The 18,734-nt window shown below is 38.7% G+C and overlaps 2 protein-coding genes across 4 annotated transcripts; one reads left to right on the top strand and one right to left on the bottom strand.

The window, feature by feature from the left end:
• Window positions 1-7,972: 7,972 nt before the first annotated feature.
• LOC130749840 (ethylene receptor) lies at window positions 7,973-13,845 on the top strand. Of its 3 annotated transcripts, none has more exons than XM_057603202.1 (7): window positions 7,973-8,128; window positions 9,360-10,309; window positions 10,833-11,201; window positions 11,328-11,594; window positions 11,702-11,829; window positions 11,984-12,181; window positions 13,285-13,845. In XM_057603202.1, exons 2-7 carry the CDS (start codon window positions 9,404-9,406, stop codon window positions 13,637-13,639), a joined length of 2,223 nt encoding a protein of 740 aa, XP_057459185.1. In that variant the 5' UTR covers window positions 7,973-8,128; window positions 9,360-9,403; the 3' UTR covers window positions 13,640-13,845. The 3 variants fall into 3 exon arrangements, with proteins under 3 accessions (XP_057459185.1, XP_057459186.1, XP_057459187.1); XM_057603203.1 differs by lacking the exon at window positions 7,973-8,128 and adding an exon at window positions 8,163-8,327; XM_057603204.1 differs by lacking the exon at window positions 7,973-8,128 and adding an exon at window positions 8,344-8,521.
• Window positions 13,846-15,050: 1,205 nt separating this feature from the next.
• LOC130748520 (pentatricopeptide repeat-containing protein At3g49170, chloroplastic) lies at window positions 15,051-18,038 on the bottom strand. Its single transcript, XM_057601750.1, has one exon. The coding sequence runs from the start codon at window positions 17,933-17,935 to the stop codon at window positions 15,413-15,415; it is 2,523 nt and encodes an 840-aa protein (XP_057457733.1). The 5' UTR covers window positions 17,936-18,038; the 3' UTR covers window positions 15,051-15,412.
• Between the last annotated feature and the right edge of the window lie 696 nt (window positions 18,039-18,734).

The following is an 18,734-nucleotide window of genomic DNA, read 5'->3' as shown; positions in this document are numbered from 1 at the left end:
AGCTCCCATGGCCTGTTCTCTTTGTTGGAAACCCATCCAAACGCAAGGGTAGAATCGCTCTCTATCAAAATATGGTATAGATTGTATTGTTGTAAAAAAAAAACGCCTGTAACTTTTACTTCCGCTTTAAAGGCCCAAAAATTACATGTCGCCGTAGAGAAAATGCCCGGAATCTATCTTCTGAAGTTTCTTATCACACCCCTCATGCCACTTTTCCCCGGGTTCCCATGAGTGGAGCCATCAACATTGACCTTTAGCACATCTTCTGGTGGTGGATGCCATGACTTAGCTCTAATTCTAAGAACAGTCGGTTTCATTTTCAAATCTACAAAGTCCATAGAAAAATTGGTATAGTGGATTACGGACACCCTTCCACCATGCTTTTACCCATGACATAATTCTAGTGATATGTAAGCCGTGGCAAATCTTAGAGATAAATTTTGGAAGAGCTGAAATTAAACAACTATAATGCATAAGCTAAAATACTTCTATCGCATTTGTATATTGTTGGAGCTTGTGGACAAGATGCACTAATAATTGGTATTATAAAAAATATCATCAAGATTAATGATAAGTGAAAATATGTAGATGATTCATGATTGAACAATTTAAAGAGCAGAATGAAACAACTAAAAAATGAAATTTGAAGTACTCATTTACTTCCTATTAATATAATTTTGTTTATCCAAAAAATTAAATAATGTGGAAATCAGGAAATGTAACCAAACTGGACCTAGATGAGGTTCGAAGATTGCTTCACTAGGTAAAAATCCAAATACACTAATCGCTGGGACAAGTTGAAATTCATTACTATTTATGCCCCATATATTTATGTAATACTACAAAATACAAAAAATAAAAAATTAAAGGCTTAAATAAACTTTTAGTCCTGCACAATACATCATTTTTGTTTTTCTTCCTTGAAAAATATTCTTTTTGTTTAACATCCTCCCAAAATTATGTGTTTTGTTTTTAATCCTTAATTTCACATTTTTCATCCGATCTAAGTTGAAATGAACACAATTAATGTAAGAGTATGAATGAATAAACACAATAACCATTTAACACAGTAACTATTTAACTCATACCTAGGGGCGTATCCATAATTTTCTTGTTGGGGGGCGAAATATAAGACTTAAAAAATCTTCATTGACTATTATATAGCCTTTAAATAATAAAAAATTATTTAAATACAATACAACTCTTCGTTCTTTCATAGTACTAAATTTATCTATTATTGTATCAATAGAGATTTTTTCAGCAATTTCTCTCTCGATATATACAACTAATAAATTTCTTAAAAGATCATCTTCAATTTTGTTGCGAAGCCAAGTCTTAACAACTTTCATTGAAAAAAAAGATCGCTCTGTAAATGTTGTTGAAACAGGGAGTGTCAAAACAAGACGTATGAATCTATTAACAAGTGGAAATAAATATTGTTGCTTTTCCAGTTTCAATTAACTTTTGGTAAAACAGATAAATTGGAATTTTTTCCTAAATTAGGATCTCGAGAAACATCTAGATGATAATGTCTCAGTTGGAACGACAAATTCCTTCTTTCTAGCTCGGAAAATACCTATAGTCGGTGAACATTTCAAAATTCTTTAGGAGGGGGGGCGATGACCCCTGGCAGCCCCTCCCTAGATACGCCCCATACCATGTGTAATTCCATTTAGATTAGATGAAAAATGTGATAGTAAGGACTAAAAACAAAATGTTTAATTTTGGGAGGATGTTAATAAAAAACATTTTCCAAGGACGAAAAACAAAAATATTGTATTTTAAAGGCACTAAAAATTTGTTTAAGCCAAAATTAAATTAATAAAATTATCAATCAAATATTTTTAAAGCAACCCAATCAAAATCGAAGAATATAATGAGGCGTTTTACCCAATAAGTATACTCTTTAGCATCTTAGTGTGAACTTTATTATACAAACTATTAGAAACATTATCAAATGTGGGACATTGAATTTTTGAAAACATTAATATTTTTCCAACCGATAGCAACCCAGATGGCATATTCTCTGTACAGATTATTTTATATTTGATACATATTTTTTTGAACTCATATTTGATACATATTAAAAATCGAGTAAATGTAAGACAAGTAAAAAGTTATATATCTGTTTTGATTCAACTTGAAAGGATGGAATCAAACAAGGAGAACAGAACGGACAAAATTTTCCAGTTCATTATATTTTCCATGCGTAAAAAATCGAAAACTGCTATCATATCCTGTCATGATAATTTTATCATAACTCTCTCTTCATGATTATTTTACAGAGGCGGAACTACCACCTAGCTTGGTAGGGCCTATGCCTGAGCTCCAATAATTTTTTTTTTATTTTTCTTTGGACCAGGTAGGCTATTGGGTCCAAAAAAAAAAGAGAGATTAGGCAAAATTTGAAAGGTAGGGAAAAATACAGGGACTTAATCATAAAATTTGTCTAGGCTTCCTTAAATTTCTGGTTCCACCACTAAGGATAAGCTATGGGACATGATTATATTATTCTATCCTACTAGAATAACAAGCAACATATATGAGCAGGATATGATTGCACTATCATATCATGTCTGCTTATCATATCCACTAAACGGGCATAAATAGTTTCCATAATCACTTTTCGTTAAAATAAAATGGGCCAATTTTAAGCAATATATAAATGGACTCGTTCTTTAATAACAATTTGGTTCATATTTTGGTTTAGTTCAGAAAACTAGTTTTCTCGCATAGCCATAGACATCGTTTATTTTTAGGGTGGTGGTGATGAAATCTACCAAGAATGAGAGCTCCTTCCTCTGAGACAACATACATACACCACCATCACCATCACCATCACCATCGCAGGCCTCCCATTCTTGAATAAATTTCAATTCAACAAAGCTTTTCTCACGTAATAAGTGATTTTACATATTATTGGAAAATCCTAATATATATTTATGAACTTATGATGATGAAACACAAAAGAGATATGTGACGTCTTGTTATTTGTGTTTATTATTTCATCAAAATACAACCCTACTTCACCTTTCGTGTTTGTTAGGGTTATACCTCATCATAAAAAGAGACAGTCATGTTGCAATAATAAAAGAGATTTTTTTGGTATACCAAATTGCCCTTGCAATTATAGTTTTGATATGATAAAGGCGAAATGCGTTTTAAGAGTGTGGTCTCTTTTTTTTTGTTACATCGGAAAATAAACAACAACAAGAACAACTACAAAGCAGCCAAACGATCCCTCATAATAGGGTTTCAAGCTCCATAGGCGGAGTATCTAGCAGACAAAAAGGCAGATCTGGGTTCGAAGCTCCTCTTTTGGCTAACCAGTCAGCAGGCATGTTACAATCACGGTTGAAGGCACTCAAAGAGACTCTCCACGGTCTATCCAATAACTGAATAATATCATCCAAGATAGGGAGGAAACGTCTGCTGTCAACCTCTCCCAAGGATTTTAGAAGCTCACCACAATCCAAATTGCAAATCACATCTCCGAAGCCTGCATCCCAAGTTATCTGTAATCCTATTTTCAAGGCCCAAGCTTTTGATAACAGTGGGTTCCCTCCTGCTTGGAAAGCCTGGAAACCTCTCACCCACTGCCCTAGCTCATCGCGCAGCAACCCTCCTGCCCCCATACAATGCTCATGGCTTCGATAGCTACCATCCACACACAGACTAACATAACCCGTTGGTGGCAGCTTCCATCTACTGCAAAGCCACCCTGCTTCCGTCGGTTGAAGGCCTCTATCCATGGCTTTTACGGTATCATCATGCTCATGGCAAATGCGCCGCCATGCTTCTTGGAGGGGCCAAGGAGATGGTTCAAAAACCATGTTGTTTCTCCACTTCCAGATTCCCCGGAGGCAGAGCATGAATTTCACGCCGTGCACCCCCTGAGCTTGCCGCCGCACCCAAGGTCTGTAGTCTTGAGCTAGAAAACCCGGCCACCTCAGGGCTCCTGCCATTCTCCAAATTTCCCTGGAGTGTGGGCAGTCTCTAAGACAGTGGATAATGTCTTCCTCCATCGCTGAGCACCTTCCGCAGGCCGGTGAGTCCGTCAAATTGCACTTGAAGCGATATTGGTTCACTTGAATAGAGTTATGCATCACCAACCAGATAAAAAGACGCACTTTCTCTGGGATTTTCGTGTGCCAAATCCAACGCCAATCCTCTGACGTTGTTGCCGGCGGCTGGACCTGGTTTCTCAGCCAAAGGTAAGCGTCCCGGACCGTGTAGCAACCCTTGTCACTGGGTTTCCAAATCCAAGTATCCCGCCGCCCCTGGGTAACTCGCGGCTCTATACGCTGCAGCTGCTGGAGGAAGTCAGTGGGCATGGCAGTAAGGAGGCGATCAAGATTCCACACTCCACCAGCGATGATATCCTTCAAGGCTAAATCGGTGTCGTGGATGTCAACATACGGTATCTGGTTTGCCAAGTTTCCGTTGCCGCTCCAATCAGCGTACCACAGTGAAGTATTACCCTCACCTAAACGATACTGGAAGCCTGACTTCAACTGGTCTCTAGCTTTGAGCAGCCCCTTCCACACATGAGAATCTGATGGCTTAGCTTGGACCTGCAAAATAGAAGATTTACTCAAGTATTTATGATTAAGGGCTTGGACCCACAACTTTTGAGGATTATGGAAGATGCTCCATATAGCTTTGCCAAGCAGTGCTGTGTTGGCCTGGTTCATATCACGAAGAGCCAAACCTCCTTCGTTCTTGGGCCTGGTTACCTTGTCCCATCCCACAAGATGCCAACCTCGCGCTCCCTCCTTGCTCCCCCAAATAAAGGAACGCGTAATCTTGTTGATGCGACCTGTCACACAGCGAGGAAGATTGAAAACCTGCATAGTATAAGTTGGAATGGAGGCTATGACTGATTTTGCAAGGCAAACCCTTCCTGCAAGGTTCAACATGTTCATCTTCCAAGAGCCCATCTTCCGTTGAATATTCTCTAGGAGGAAATCAAAGCTTCTCCGTTGAACACGACCTCCTTTGAGAGGGAAGCCCAAGTATTTACCCAGGTCGTTGACGAAGGGGATATGAGCAATATTAGAGATCTCCGCTTTAACATCCTCAGCAACACCCTTTGAAGTGATAGCTTTGGATTTACTCACGTTAATCTTGAGGCCAGAGTTATCACAAAAGGATTTCATAGTGGAAGCAAGAAGATTAACCTGATTTCTTGAAGCTTGACAAAAAAGCAACACGTCATCAGCAAAGAAGAGATGAGAGATTGGCGGGCCATCTCTAGATATCCTTATTGGCTTCCACACTCCATCATCTACCAAGCTCTGAATAGAAACCGATAGACGCTCCATGCAAAGGACAAAAAGATAAGGTGATAGAGGATCTCCTTGTCGAAGCCCTCTCCCCGGCTTAAACTTTGGTAGACGCGAGCCATTCCAAAGGATTGAAATTTGAGAGGAGGAGACACAACACATAATGAGCCGGATCATGGGTTCCGGGAACCTAAAATACTCCAACGTCTCCTTTAAGAAATCCCAGGAGACACTATCGTATGCCTTCTCCAAATCAATTTTGAATGCCACCTTACCACTCTTAGCTGTAGAGTGTGCCATGTGATGAATAATTTCTTGAGCAAGGACGGCATTATCCATCGTTCCTCTCCCCGGGATGAAGCTGTTCTGCATTGGACCAATCAAATCATGCAGGAATGGCCGCAGCCTATTGACCAACACTTTGGTGATCAACTTGTAAGTAACATTGCACAAACTTATAGGTCGGAATTCTTTGACAGTAGTGGGGTGATCAACTTTTGGGATTAAGACCACCAGAATTTCCATGAGTTCTTCCTCAACCACTCCGCCCTGAAATGCATCACTCACCATATTCCACAAGGTGTCACCAACATGGTCCCAATATTTCTTATAAAAGAATGGCTGGAAGCCATCCGGACCAGGAGCTGTGTAAGATTTCATGCTCATTAGGGCCTCTCTGACTTCCTCTTTTCCCACTGATTGCACAAGAAGATCCCTCGCCGCCTCAGAAAGACAAGGAAAGCAGGTATGGGTAAGGACCGACCCCATTAGAGGAGGGCCAGCCGCAAAAAGATTGGTGAAAAAACCTTGCACCTCCTGCTTAAGGACCTCCGCCTCGGAGCACCACTCACCATTTTGCAACTTAAGATGGTGGATGAAATTCCTCTTTCTTCTAACAATAGTTTGGGTGTGGAAGTACGCCGTATTACGGTCTCCAAACCGCACCCTATTGTCTCTAGCTTTCTGGTACCAAAGGAGCTCTTCTTGCCTGAGAATACTCCTGTAATCACGTTGCAAATCAGCCTCAAAGAGGACCATGTCCGATGTGACTCTCAAGTCAAGCTCTCGTTGGACTCCACGAAGGCGGGCTTCAATATGCCTCTTCTTTCTGAAAATGTTGCCAAAGACTTCCTTGTTGAACTCTTGAGACGCCTTTTGGACCCTGGCAAGCTTATGGTGCATTCTCTCATCCCCCGGCCGCCAAGCATTCTCAACTACTGATTCAAATTGGGAGTGCTCCGCCCAGGCAGCAAGGAAGCGGAATGGCCGGTCCTGAGCAGAAGACAAGGTGATCCCACAGTGAAGAAGAAGAGGACTATGATCAGAGTGCACCCTATTAAGGACCTCCACAAACGCATCTGGGAATGCCATCCGCCAATCAACATCTCCCAACGCTCTGTCCAACCGCTTGGACACGGTTAATCTATTTTGAACCTTTCTGAACCATGTGAACTTACGGCCCACAGAACCCAGGTCCATGAGGTTACACCTTTCAAGGATAGACGCAAAGTGATCAGCTCTACTAGGAATGAATTCACCCCCCCGGACTTCAGAAGGCAGAAGAATTTCATTAAAGTCTCCCAAGAGCAGCCAAGGAAGGCTAGACAAGCTACGAATGAGAAGAAGGTGATCCCACAAACCTTCTCTCTGAACCGGAATAGGTGAGGCATACACAGCACTGCAAACCCATGAGAAATTTGCTTTCCAAATCTCAAAGGTCACTACTTGTTGATGGGTGTCAATGACTCTGAAGTTCATATTAGAGTCTTTGTTAGCTAGCACCCAGATCCCACCACTGAAGCCCCTGACCTCCTCAATTAAGAGTGTGGTCTCTAAAAGAGATAAGTTTCTATAATAAAAATAAAGAAAAATATAATTTCTATCTATTAATTATACGTTAAAATTTTAAAGTAACGAATAAAAGGGAGTAGTACTAATATTTTAGAAATTGTATTAATGATAACATTTAAAACTTTTTCTCAAGTCAATTGCACTTATATAAACGCCCGTGACATAAAAGCTTTACCTGTTCAACTATTGACTTAATGTAAACGACATGAGTTTTCAGATTTCATTCGAGTTTAACATAATTGGTAAGAAACCTTACCCTCAGCCTAAAACTTAGTTACTTTACTTATAGTAAAACTAAAAAGGAAAAAAAAGGACGGCAAAATGAGAATAAGAAACAAAAAAGCTAGGAAAAACGATTGATAATGATATAAGTAACTTTTTTTTTCAATGAATGATGAAAGTGGTACATGAATCGTTGAAGGGGTTAGAGAAATAATATAAAATTGAATATATTCATATGACTCTTATTCAAAGGTTAAGTTTTTAGGGTAATTAGTTACTTAAAAAAAATTCCAGAAGCTAAGAATAATGTGACCAAACGGTTCAGAGTTCAATTCTTGTCATCCCAAGAAAAAATAGCCCTTAAAAACAATAAAGAATTGCGGGAGCTATTTTCTTCTTTTAAGGGTGAACTTGTCCTCGCCCAATATTTTCAACTACCAATTTAACCTGGAAATTAAGGAAAATGTATTAAAAGGAGAAATAGAAAAAAGGAAAAAGGTGGGGGAGATAAGAATAATGTGAATGTGAAATAGATTAGGGGCTTGATTTGACTATGTGGGACTGTGTTAGTTCAAGAGATTGGTCTCCATCATTTTCGGGCTCCGACACAACATAGCACAGATACAATGAACTGAACTTATTGACCGCCATAACAAGAATAGAATATCAAATTAAAAATACTAATATTTTGCAACTTGCTACTTCAGCTATATTCATTTATTTTTCCTTTCTGCTATTACCGTCTTCACCAGCTAGCTATTTCGTTCTATGTAAGTTTCATAGATCATTGTTGGCTATTTTATTCTGAATTTCATTTATGCTTTCCACCTCCTCCTTCTTGCAAATTGCTCCTATTGGTTTAATGTTCCCGATGCGTTATTTATTTATTATTTTCTTTGTTAAACAACTGTTCACAAATTAGCTTTAATTTTCTTGAGCTGGTAAATGCTCAAGGGAGCTGAATTTCAGGTACCCTTTGGCTGAATCTAAACAATTTTCTAAGGGATGGTGCCTTCAGGGTGCATAGTGTCATTCATGTTTGTGAGGTTTGGTTGCTATAGAGTTTAGAGGTTGAAGAACATTGAAAATGATGTGTGCAATTTAAAAGATAAAGGATGAGATCATAAGATTGAGAGAAAGTGGAGAGTTAGATGACTTTTGAGGTGGGTTTCTGCAATTCTGCCTGAATGAATAGCATTTAAGGGGATTCTTATGGAATAATTATCTGTTTGTTGTTCTTAATAGACACTAGGTGTGTGTGTGTGTACTTCTTCCTCCACCTTGGAGCATTTTCTTATGATGCTTTTTCAAGGTTTTGTTTGGTGAGGATTAAAGGGTAAGTTTTTTTATGGCTGTAGTTCTCTGGGGGGGGGGGAATTGGATGCAGAGAGATACCATATTCTAAAGGCTGCATCTTTGCCTTTACATTCATCATGGGATAAGATTGTTTTCCCTGCTTTACAGTCATGGAGGTTGAAATTATGTGGCAGTGTATTTGGTGGTTGGTGAGGAATGACTGCATCTTTATGCCCCCCAATGTTTTGTTTAGGAAGAGGATTGCCTTATGGCCTTTATCCAGGGGCTGATGTTCAGCTTTGTTGAATTTTTAATTTTTTTTTAATGATATTATATATCCCCTAGTTTTACTTTCTCTTCTCTCATGGAATTTTATCTTTTGGATGAGAAAGATTGGAAATTTTTTACACTGTACCACCAGCAGTACTCATTGCATTTTGCTCCCATCATTTAGTATGGATGGCAAACATTTTGCTTCATCATTATAGTTTGACCTTATTTTCCAGCACTATCTTATATTTCTTTAAGTTTTCATCGTTTATCTGTTTAGAAATATATAGCTTGAAGCTATCAAGTTGAATTGAATGACACAATGTTCTGATATTAATATTCACTTCATAGTTGTCTTCATTTAAGTGTTATTGTCGTTTTGTTTTGTTTCATCCCCATGTATCTAATGCTGGAATTTCCCATCTTTAAATGTAGATATGTGAAAAGGGAAGAATTTGCTGAGCGCGGGTTCATTCACTATGGAATCCTGCAATTGTATTGATCCGCAATGGCCAGCTGATGAATTGTTGATGAGATACCAGTATATCTCAGATTTCTTCATTGCCCTTGCTTATTTCTCGATCCCTCTCGAGCTTATCTACTTTGTTAAGAAATCAGCAGTGTTTCCATATAGATGGGTCCTTGTTCAGTTTGGTGCTTTCATAGTTTTATGTGGAGCAACACATCTAATTAATTTGTGGACCTTCACAATCCATTCAAGAACTGTGGCAGTTGTAATGACCATTGCTAAAATTTTAACCGCTGTGGTGTCATGTGCCACCGCCCTTATGCTTGTACATATTATTCCTGATTTATTAAGTGCTAAGACTAGAGAAATGTTTTTGAAGAACAAGGCTGCTGAGCTTGATAGAGAAGTTGGCCTGATTCGGACGCAGGAAGAAACTGGTCGACATGTTAGGATGTTGACTCATGAGATTAGAAGCACACTTGACAGACACACAATACTGAAAACGACTCTTGTTGAACTGGGTAGAACTTTAGGACTGGAGGAGTGTGCCTTATGGATGCCGACACGTACGGGGTTGGAGCTTCAACTGTCATACACGTTGCGGCAGCAGAATCCAGTTGGATATACAGTACCCATTCATCATCCTGTGATCAACCAAGTATTTAGCAGCAACCGTGCGGTAATAATTTCACCTAATTGTCCTGTTGCCAGATTGCGACCTCACACTGGAAAATACATAGCTGGGTCAGTAGTAGCTGTTCGGGTTCCTCTCCTACATCTTTCTAATTTCCAAATATATGATTGGCCTGAGGTTTCAACTAGAAACTATGCACTGATGGTATTGATGATTCCATCAGATAGTGCCAGGCAATGGCACGTGCATGAGTTAGAGCTGGTTGAGGTAGTTGCTGATCAGGTTAGCAATTTGCCATTTCTGTTCAATTGCCTTTCTAGCATTAGTCTTTAATATCATTTTCTTTATCTTTATTAACCCAGCTGTTTGACATGGAATCATGGATACGTTTGTCATTCATTACTTTTCATTCTGATGGTTTATCTTTACTGTTTGTTTCTTGCAAATATGGACACAATCATTAAGAATTGAATTTTACTATTTGTATTTAGTTTAACCAACATACACTTTTGTGAATTAACTTCCTCAGGGGAAATTGTAAGTTGTGTTTGTTTTCTAAATTCATGTCAATGTGTAGTTGTGTACTATCTTTCCATGATTAATCTTTATTAATGATAATCAAGGTAAACAGGAGAAAATCTGTCTTAATAACTATCCTGATATTACAGCAGTATATACAAGAGAATAGAATCTTATATTCGTCCTGAAATAAGATATGTTGTAGGAACCATCAGTTAGCGAACTTCATTAGTTTATCACTAGAATATACCTTCAAATCACTTATTAAAATTGTCTCTTATACCAGGTAGCCGTTGCTCTTTCGCATGCTGCAATCTTAGAAGAATCAATGAGGGCAAGGGATCTGCTAATGGAGCAGAATATTGCACTTGATCTGGCAAGAAGAGAAGCAGAAACTGCAATTCGGGCTCGCAATGATTTTTTGGCTGTTATGAATCACGAGATGAGAACTCCCATGCATGCAATTATTGCACTATCTTCATTGTTACAGGAAACAGAGCTGACTTCTGAGCAGCGACTGATGGTGGAGACAATATTGAAAAGCAGCAATTTATTGGCTACTTTGATAAATGATGTTTTGGATCTTTCACGGCTTGAAGATGGCAGTTTTCAACTTGAAGCAGCAACATTTAATCTCCATTCATTGTTTAGAGAGGTGAAATTTTCATTGTAAATTCTAAAATTCAGTTATATTAGTCTGACTTGTCGAGGTGATCTTGAGTTCTTTAGAAACTTGATGTTGCCATCTCTGTTTACAGCTCTGTTTTTATTCTGATTGCAGGTCCTTAACCTGATTAAGCCTGTTGCATCTGTTAAAAAGTTGTCACTCACTTTACATTTAGCATCAGATTTGCCAGTGTATACCATTGGTGATGAAAAGCGTCTGATGCAAACTATGCTGAATGTTGTTGGTAATGCCGTGAAATTCTCAAAAGAGGGCAGCATTTCCATCACTGCTTTTGTTGCAAAGCCAGAATCCTTCAGGGATATCCGAACTCCTGACTTCCTACCAGTGCCAAGTGATGGCTACTTTTATTTGCGAGTACAGGTTTGTTTCTTGAAGTTTAATCAATACTCTCATGTCTTGGGTTGAACCGTTGAAATATCATCTGTTATCTAACTTCAATGCTGGACTACAATTTTTCCACATTATAGGTAAAAGATTCAGGATCAGGAATTAATCCACAAGATATCCCAACGTTATTCACTAAGTTTGCACAAAACCAATCACCAGCAGCAAAAAGTTCTGCTGGAAATGGACTTGGCCTTGCAATTAGTAAGAGGTACTATTCTTGTATGTTTACCAGCTTAAACTAGGGTGTGAAACATAATATTTTTTCTCTATTCCTTGGGATCTTTCCAACATAATTGGAATGAAGCTCTTGAAATTCCTGTCTAAGATTTTTATGTTGATTTTTTCTTTCAAATTGTGAGCAGGTTTGTAAATCTCATGGAAGGGGATATTTGGATTGAAAGCGAAGGTATTGGTAAAGGATGTACAGTTACCTTTGTCGTAAAACTTGGGATTCCAGACCGATCAAATGAATTTAAACTACCATTTGCACCTAAAGTTCCAGTAAACCATGGATCTGCAAACTTTGCAGGGCTCAAAGTACTTGTCATGGATGATAATGGGTAAGTGACATAGCTTTATTTCTGTTTCTTCAGTTCTGAAATTTGTTACTATATCACTTATCAATTAGTTAAGTAAAAGTAAAACCATTAGAATTCTGGTGATTTCATTGAAAAGTAAACTTAGTTTGATTTCTTATGTTAAACCCTACTTCTCAGGTCCCAATTATGTTCTTGAGTGCATGATACTGCTGAATGCTGATTCCAAAGTAAATAGGTCTAAACATCAAGGTTTATATTGTTAAACTTATAATTTACAGTCTCTAAAAGTGTAGGTTCCGGACTTTAGAACATCCTATCAATGTTAGAGAACTTTAATGTAGATATTGCATGTATTCTTCATAAAAAAAATTCGTATCCATTTCATGTTTAGTTTTATTTAGTTAGACCAGATATTAGGTGGGGTTTTTCTTCGGAAAGACGTATGTCCATGCTCAGATTTCTAACGTTGCACCTTTTTGCTAGCCTGATATGGTCCTTCTTTGTAGCTGTTTTTATGTTGCAAAATTGAGTAGTTGAATTTCACACATCTATGGCAATAGTTGTATGACATGCCCTACGTAGATGTTTAAAACACATCCTTTTAGTTGTACATTTCATTAAGATGTATGGATATACTGCAAGACTGGAAACTTAACAATCCAAATGTCCAGTCACGGGGAGGGGGTTGTTGAGATCCTGCAATGATTGGGTATATGGATGAAATGCCCACAACGATTTCTTAGGAAATCGTCCCCTTTTATAGCTTTTAAGGTTGAGTTACACTCAAGTTTAGTATCAACAAATAAAAAAGGAAGAAATTATTATGACTACATGGTTTAAGAAGTTTTGGTAACATATCAAAGAAACATTCTCCTAAAAGTTTAATCTTTTAGGTAGAGGGCCATGAATAATTTTATATCCAACAATTTACATTCTCTCACTTCATTGCCAGAAAAGAAAATATCCTCAATTGTTCAGTCTTCATCTAGCCATTCACCTTCTACTTGCAATCTGAGGAGCTCAGAAGCCAGAATTGCATATTGGCTGAAGGAATCAAAACAAGTAATTGAAGTGAACTGTATTGTATGATTGTATGATAACTGATGATGAAACTTGTAATGCAGGGTTAGCAGGACAGCAACAAAGGGACTTCTTGTGCATTTAGGATGTGATGTCACCTCTGTAAGCTCAAGCGAGGAATGCCTGCGTGCTGTTCCTGCAGAACACAAAGTGATCTTCATGGATGTTAGTACAGGGTTAGATGGTTATGAACTAGTGGTACGAGTAAAAGAGAGGTTTCCGAAACGCCAAGATAGACCACTAATAGTTGCTCTTACGGGAAACACCAGCAAGGTGACAAAAGAGAACTGTATGAGAGTTGGTATGGATGGCCTTATATTGAAACCTGTTTCTGTTGACAAAATGAGGGGTGTTTTATCAGAACTCTTGGAGCGGGGAGTTCTATTTGAAACTGTTTAAACTGCCAGAATTGGTTCTTCATGTAGGAAATGTTTTCTGTTGTACATAGTAAAATCAAATTTGCAGAAATACAAATTTATGAAACAGCGAGGCACTTGACATGAATTGTCATCCTTGTTGCCATTGTGGGAACTTAGGGGAAAATAATAGTGGCTGAGTCTGGATTGTTATATCCATTTTTGTGAATAAAAGATTATTTATGTTTATATTCTGCATTTTGATATCATTTCAGGCGTTTTTTTTTTATGTTTTCAGTGATTGAGATTTCATTTTAATTATCCCGAATTGTTTAATGCTATGTTTGAGCTGCAGCACAAATGGATGCTAGCACTCATTTCGAGATAAAAAGTGAGCATAACTCTTGATCCGAATTCACTACAGTATTCTTTTGACGCCGTCACTCAATGAGTCATTGTATTCAGATTGGACGGTTAATATTTGATCTTGATGAATATGATTTAAATATATGTTAACAACATGATCCCCGTTTGCAGTTGTGGCTGCAATAAATCCTAATCCAAAACTCTTATTATAGCATGTTTAGGTATCAATTGGTGGAACTCAAAAAACACATATTTGTTCATGTTGCGCTTAATTGGTATTCAAATACACTTAATTTATCAATTAATTTATTGTTTTAGTTAAGTAAGAGTGTATTAGGTGTTTCCACACTGAAAATGTGTGGTGTGGGATTAATAACCGCTCAAGTACCAACTTGGTCTTGCCTGCACTGTGCTTCCACTAGGCATACTACTGCTCAGGTTTTATTATCGTTGTAACAATTGCAAGATAGTCAATGCTTCTTCAACAAACACTTTTGAAACTTCATTTGTAGGAAATCAGCCACTTGAGGATTGTTAAAAAAATATTCTTTAGTTAAATAAAAATCCAATATGAAGTTATAAAATCTATTTACATACTTCTTTTCTAAATACTCTTGGCCGCATGGTAGGATGGCTCGCCACTTAGTAAGATGGCTCGCTACTTGGGGATCTTTGTGCAGGCCTTGACAAGACATGTCTTGGCCACGCATGAAGGGCGCTCAGGTCAAGACTGCCCAATTCAGACACTAAAGAGGTGAGTCTTCAATTGGAAAGCTCCTGGTCAGTCCACAAGAAACCGTGCCTGGAGTATGAAGGCTAAGTGTGTCCTAATAGCTCACCCAATCAATATCACAACATCTGAACCCGTCTTCCTTCTAGGTAAGTTGGGAACTTGTAGTTGTTGGTTCATTATCTGAGACAAACTCTCGGCCGGCTGGCCAGTCCAGAGTACATCTCAAGTTATGAACGTGAGAACTTTGACATGAAATTTGGTGCAAATAGAAACCCCAAATTGATACACGAAAATGTAACTGGAAATTGTTAGAGAAAGGGAAATGTGCCGATAAAGCCAAAGAACACCATAAGAATGAGCATAAGTGAAAATTTAATTTAGTATGTAAATAAATGAAAAATGAAAAAACAAATTTGAGGCCCAGTCTGAATCACTTTTATGAAACATATATATTAACATACATACACTTTCTTTCTCTAGGCTTTACAAATAGTACAACTCAAATTGCTACTCGAGCACAATAAGTGGTATAACCTCCGTGGAAAACTATACAAGAGAACAAAGGCATATAGATCAGCATAGAGCTTCAATATTCAACAGTTTCCACCTTCACAACCTTTGTAGTCTGAGCAGAAAGAATGTATCTAACTCTTGCAAAAGGAAATAGCTCATCAAAATTTACAGTAACTGGGGCTTAGAAGTCTAAACTTCAATGGATTACCAATAATCATTGCAAGAGCATGTCCCATCCTTGATATGATGAAACCGATTTGCATCTCTCACCACAATCACTCTTCCGGTGACCTTCGATATATACTTTATTGCTGTATGGCAGTCCCCACAAACCCGAAGATTCTTAAATATCCTTATCGGTTTTGGGTTGGGGATACTAATAAGAGCAAATGCCACTGCAATTTTCTCACTGTGTTGAAATAGATATTGTTCCTTCTGTTCATCCTCCACATCATGAAGAACAAAATCTGTATTTGGGACATAACCCAATTTCTTTATTTTTGAAGCCAATTCATCGAGTTCGTCATATATTTTTTGAGCTTGAGGGTGTGATGTATCCCCTACATGGAATTTGTGCACCTGGTTTTCAACTTCAATCCAGCTATAACCAGCTTCTTTTATTATCTTTTTCTGTTTCATGGTTTTTCTAATGGCTGCCACATCATCCCACCGTTCTTCTGTTGCATATAAGTTTGACAATAATATATAGGTAGCTGGATCATGAGGTTCCCGCTCAAGAATCATTTTTGCAGCATGCTCCCCTAGCTCGGTGTTACCATGAACTCGACAAGAACCGAGTAATGACCGCCACACCATTGCATCAGCGTCGAGAGGCATTGAGTTAATAAATTCAATGGCTTCTGAAAGCAATCCAGACCGACCAAGTACATCAACCATACATGCATAATGCTCCATCCTTGGAACAACGCCATGGCAATGACGCATGGAATTGAAGTGCTTCCATCCCTCATCGATCAAACCAACATGACTACAGGCTGACAAAACTGCAATATATGTGACATCATTAGGCTTTACACCTGTTTCAAGCATTTCATAGAATAACTCTAATGCTTTTGTAGCATATCCATGTTTTGCAAAACCACTTATAATAGAGGTCCAAGTTATTACATTGCGATCCCCCATGTCATTGAAGACCTGTAAAGCAGCTTCCTTGTTTCCACACTTGGAATACATAGAGATCAGGGCATTATTAATGGATAGGTTGGTCTCAAACCCAGACTTCACTACTAGGGCATGGATCTGTTCACCCTTACCAATTGTGCCGATACAAGCAGCACCACTTAAGAGGCATGCATAAGTAAACGAACAAGCTCCAATACCAGTGGTGTGTTCAGTTTCATGGTTCAGGGTTTCATCAGAATTCAAATCTCTCACAATCACATCAACAATCGTTTCACACGAAACCAAACTCTTCTCAAACAATAGATCAAAACATTTGCGAGCACATTCCAATCTTCCAGATCTTGCATACATGTTAATAAGAGAATTCGCTACACAATTAACAGCAGAAAGGCCTAGTTTGATAGTTTGGCTGTGAAGTTGTTCGCCAAAGCCGAAATCCGGGAGATTCGCACAAGCCTTGAGGACGCTGGAGAATGTGAAACCATTCGGTGCAACATTACCCTGAAGCATGTCACAGAACAATCTCATAGCTTCCTGTTCTTGTCCACTACCTCGCACGTATCCGGCGATGAGTGCAGTCCAAGACACGACATTATGCTCTGGCATGCTATTAAAAACCCTCCTAGAATCTACTAATGATCCGTCCACTGCACATTTTGCATACATGTCCACCAAACTACAACCCACACACAAATCCAAAGCCAACCCAGACCTGATAACCCAAGAATGCAATTGCTTCCCAACTGATAACAATTCCAACTCAGCACAAGCAGTCAACGCACTAGTTAGAGTAAACCTATCAGGTGTATACCCACTTAGCAACATCCTGAAGAACAAATCAATTGAATCCTCAGGGTAACCCATTTGTGCAAACCTAGTCATCATCAAGTTCCAAGTAACCACATTTCTCTCCTGCATTTTCTCAAACACTCTATGTGCAGATTCAATGTCGCCGCAACCCTTCACAAACATATCAATCAATTCACACCCAACAGAAACATGAGAATCAAAATACCCAGTCTTCAACACAGACCCAAATACAACACGCCCCACAGAAAAATACAGGGAATTCGAACAAGCTCTCAACGCCGCCGTAAAGCAATACTCATTCGGGTAAAACCCATGTTCGAGCATGTCGAGAAACGTGACAAGAGCTTCATGTTCCATGCTGTTGTTGGCGAAACAGGACATCATGGAACACCAAGAAACCAGGTCTCGCTTGCTGCCCATGGTTTGGAAAATGGAGCGCGCGGTGGTGATGTCGCCGCATTTTGAGTAGAGGCTGATGAGTGAGTTGAGAAGGAGCGAGTCGAGGTTGAGTTGTGACTCGGTGAGCTTGCGGTGGAGGAGTTTTCCGAGGGTGAAGTTGCTGGACCTGATGCAGGCTTTGAGGAGGAGAAGGGAGGAGGTGGGGTTGTGAGGGGTGGTGGTGAGTTCATTGATGGCTTTGTGGAGCTGTGGGAAGGTGAAACTGTGGTTGAAGTTGTGAGCATTTGATGATGATAAGGAAGGGTTGTGAAGAAGATGATGATGGGTTTGTGGTGTGTTGAGAGAAGATGGAAGAGATAGGTTCAGGTTTGGCATTTCCCACTTTCACACCTTCCAATTCAATCCTTGTAATATTTGAACAGGGGCTTTTTCTTTTTCTTTTTTTCTTTTTTTTTGTTTTTTAAAAATAGTAGAACGGAGAGAAAACATCTTCATATTAGCGGGTATGGTGCCAGTGACATGCTGGGAAGGCCAACAGAGGCTCACTCCTATAAGAAGCGCCGGGGATCTCCCCAAAAAAGGATTGTCCACCAATTGAGATTTTACTGACCTAGGGGAATTCGAACCCTCAACCTTTGGACTTTTTCTTTTATTAATAAAGTGAATATTGGCTTTTTCATTTCAATAGAAGCTTGACATCATTATGAAGTTACCTAGATGTACGTGGGTAAATTTTGGTAAAGAATTACTCTAATACTAAGTGGACCGGGCGGGTCATTACAAGCCCGTTGACCCGCCCGGTAAGGCCAACACTAAGTTGATTAGGACGTAGACCCCAGCTTGAAGATGTGGGCCCGAGTTGTTTTGTCTTGTTATATTGTACACATATGCATTTGTCTTATTCAACATAGGGATTTGAGCCCTGCATGTAAGGCCCAAATCTATGAACATTCTAGATAAGGATCACTCTTACTATAAAAAGGGTGTCATCACCTTGTACTAGAGATTTTTTTACCATTTATGAGATAATTTCCTTATATACATATTGTTTACTTATTTTAGCTCTGCTAGGGTTTATCAAGGATACTTTATTCCTATTGTTATACCTTAGACCAGAACACTAAGTGAAGTAAATTTTGGTAAAGAATTACTCTAACACTAAGTGAAGCAATGA

Source organism: Lotus japonicus, chromosome 3 (genome assembly GCF_012489685.1).
Source record: "Lotus japonicus ecotype B-129 chromosome 3, LjGifu_v1.2".
NCBI classification, from domain to species: Eukaryota; Viridiplantae; Streptophyta; class Magnoliopsida; order Fabales; family Fabaceae; genus Lotus; species Lotus japonicus.
Note: the sequence above shows the minus strand (reverse complement) of the source record. Positions and strands in the feature narration are given on the sequence as shown.